Consider the following 1,858-nt stretch of genomic DNA (forward strand, 5'->3'; position numbering starts at 1 on the left):
TATATATATATATATATATATATATATATATATAGCATAAGCTTTCATGGGCTGAAGTGAGCTTGTGCTATATATATATGGCTGTGCTGTAGCTTCAGCCCACTTTGGTTAGTCTGTAAGGTACAAATCTACCTTGCCTTCTACTTGACTTCAAACTAACACAGCTAACAATGTCTGTCTAGTTACTGTGCACATTCATACACAAACACACACAAGGGCACGGAGAGACTTTGCACCAATCTAGGTAGACAAAACACAAGAAGGAGGGAGCAATATTAGGTGACTTGCCCATGTCCACAGGGAAAGCTGTAACAGAGCTGGGAATCGAAGTCAAGACTCTTAACACCAGTTTTATGCCTCAGCCTCAAAAAACCCATCTTTTTTCTGTTACAAACAACATGCTGTGGAGGAATGTCCGGCATGCCAGCAAAGGAGGGGAGTCTAGTACCACACCTGCAAGGAACAATGACATGGGACTGAAGAAAGCAAGACCTCACAGCAGATCAAAAGCAGCAACTACATGACCTGTTCATTTGCTGCATGACTGGGCAAGTTCATGTTGTTCTAGTGCTTAGGTAGCAGCAGGAGATAGCCTAGGTGTGAGGCTGAGGAAGAGCAGAAGGTCTGCCCAGGGGGGATTAATTTACACACACACACCCACACACTCACCCGAAGGCCTTACCTTTTTTGGACCTTTGCAGGGGAACTTGAACAGGTGTGTCCCTAACTTGGGGACACTGGTTGGCCCTCAGCTGAGCTATCTCCTGGCTGCTGCTCTCCAGCCTGCTTTCTAGTTCTTCCTTCTCTCGCTCCAGATGCCACTTCTCCTCCTCCAGGGAAGATCTGTTCCTCAGGAGGTCTCTATAGGCAGTCTCCATCCTGCTGGCTTGGGACTTTTGCTGGGTGGTCTCCATCCTCAGGCTGGCCAGCTCTCTCTGCAGTGACTCCACAGTGGGAGCAGAGGAGCCCTCCACAGCATGACTCTGGGTCACCAGGCTCTCCAGGAGACTGAGCCTTGCCTTGGCAGATTCCAGCTCTGAGCGCTGCATGTTGCTCTCCCTCTGCAGGTCCAGTATGGCTGGCATGGCCTGGTCAGACCCTGGACAGCTGGCCTCATGTGGGCTGGGGATGGTAAATGAGTAGGTACATCTACCGTGCCTGTCGTTGGCTCTCCGGAGGTGGACTGTGCTCCCCAGGGCACCCTGCAGCAGGCTCAAGGAGAGCAGCAGCCAAGCCACAAGCATCTCTCCTGCAGATGCTGTCCCTTTAAGCCCTGCAGCCGGGACCCCTTTGGTGTAGTGCCTCTAAAAGCAGAGCTGCCTGCTGGTCGCTCCTGTGTGCGGACAACAGCAGAGTTTGCCGGATGTTTTATTTATACAGCTGGGAATTGGAGCGAGGGGTGGGGAGAGGGTCCAGCTGCCAGAGGGATAAAATAACAGGAACCGTCCAGACCTCTGTTTTGGATTTCTTAAAGGAGCAGCCTCCCCCTTACACAGTGCTGGCTCCCTCCACCTTTCTTCCAGCTCAGGGCTGGACACTTCCATAACACTTCCTTTTAGATATGAGCCAAGGGCTTTATGAAGGGCCAGCTTCTCCCCGCTCCAAGGCAAGTGGAAATCAAGAGTTGCTCCACTGATGTCTGTGCACTTGCACTGATATCAGATGAGTGCAAGCAGGAAAAGAACCGAGCACTAAGGTGTTTTTATTTTCCCTAGTTTATAACCTGTGACATGCAACAGCCCAAATATTCCCCATGGAAGGAATAGGGGAAACAGATCCCCCTTGTCTGAAACCCTGCCTCAGTAGCACGGTGCCTGCCAGAGAAAAAGGATAGTCTCATGGTTCAGAAAACAGACAA

At 50.6% G+C, this 1,858-nt stretch overlaps 1 protein-coding gene across 2 annotated transcripts in view; it reads right to left on the bottom strand.

Annotated features, from left to right (window-relative positions):
• MYOC (myocilin) overlaps window positions 1–1,361 on the bottom strand; it is a 17,870-nt gene extending 16,509 nt beyond the window's left edge. For both annotated transcript variants that reach the window (XM_019501929.1, XM_019501928.1), the window contains exon 1: window positions 683–1,361. In XM_019501929.1, the coding sequence (XP_019357474.1) occupies window positions 683–1,244 (562 nt within the window). In that variant the 5' untranslated portion in view covers window positions 1,245–1,361. The remainder of the gene's footprint in view (window positions 1–682) is intronic.
• Between the last annotated feature and the right edge of the window lie 497 nt (window positions 1,362–1,858).

Source organism: Gavialis gangeticus, unplaced genomic scaffold (assembly GCF_001723915.1).
Source record: "Gavialis gangeticus isolate Ggan-Ray unplaced genomic scaffold, GavGan_comp1, whole genome shotgun sequence".
Lineage (NCBI taxonomy): Eukaryota > Metazoa > Chordata > Crocodylia > Gavialidae > Gavialis > Gavialis gangeticus.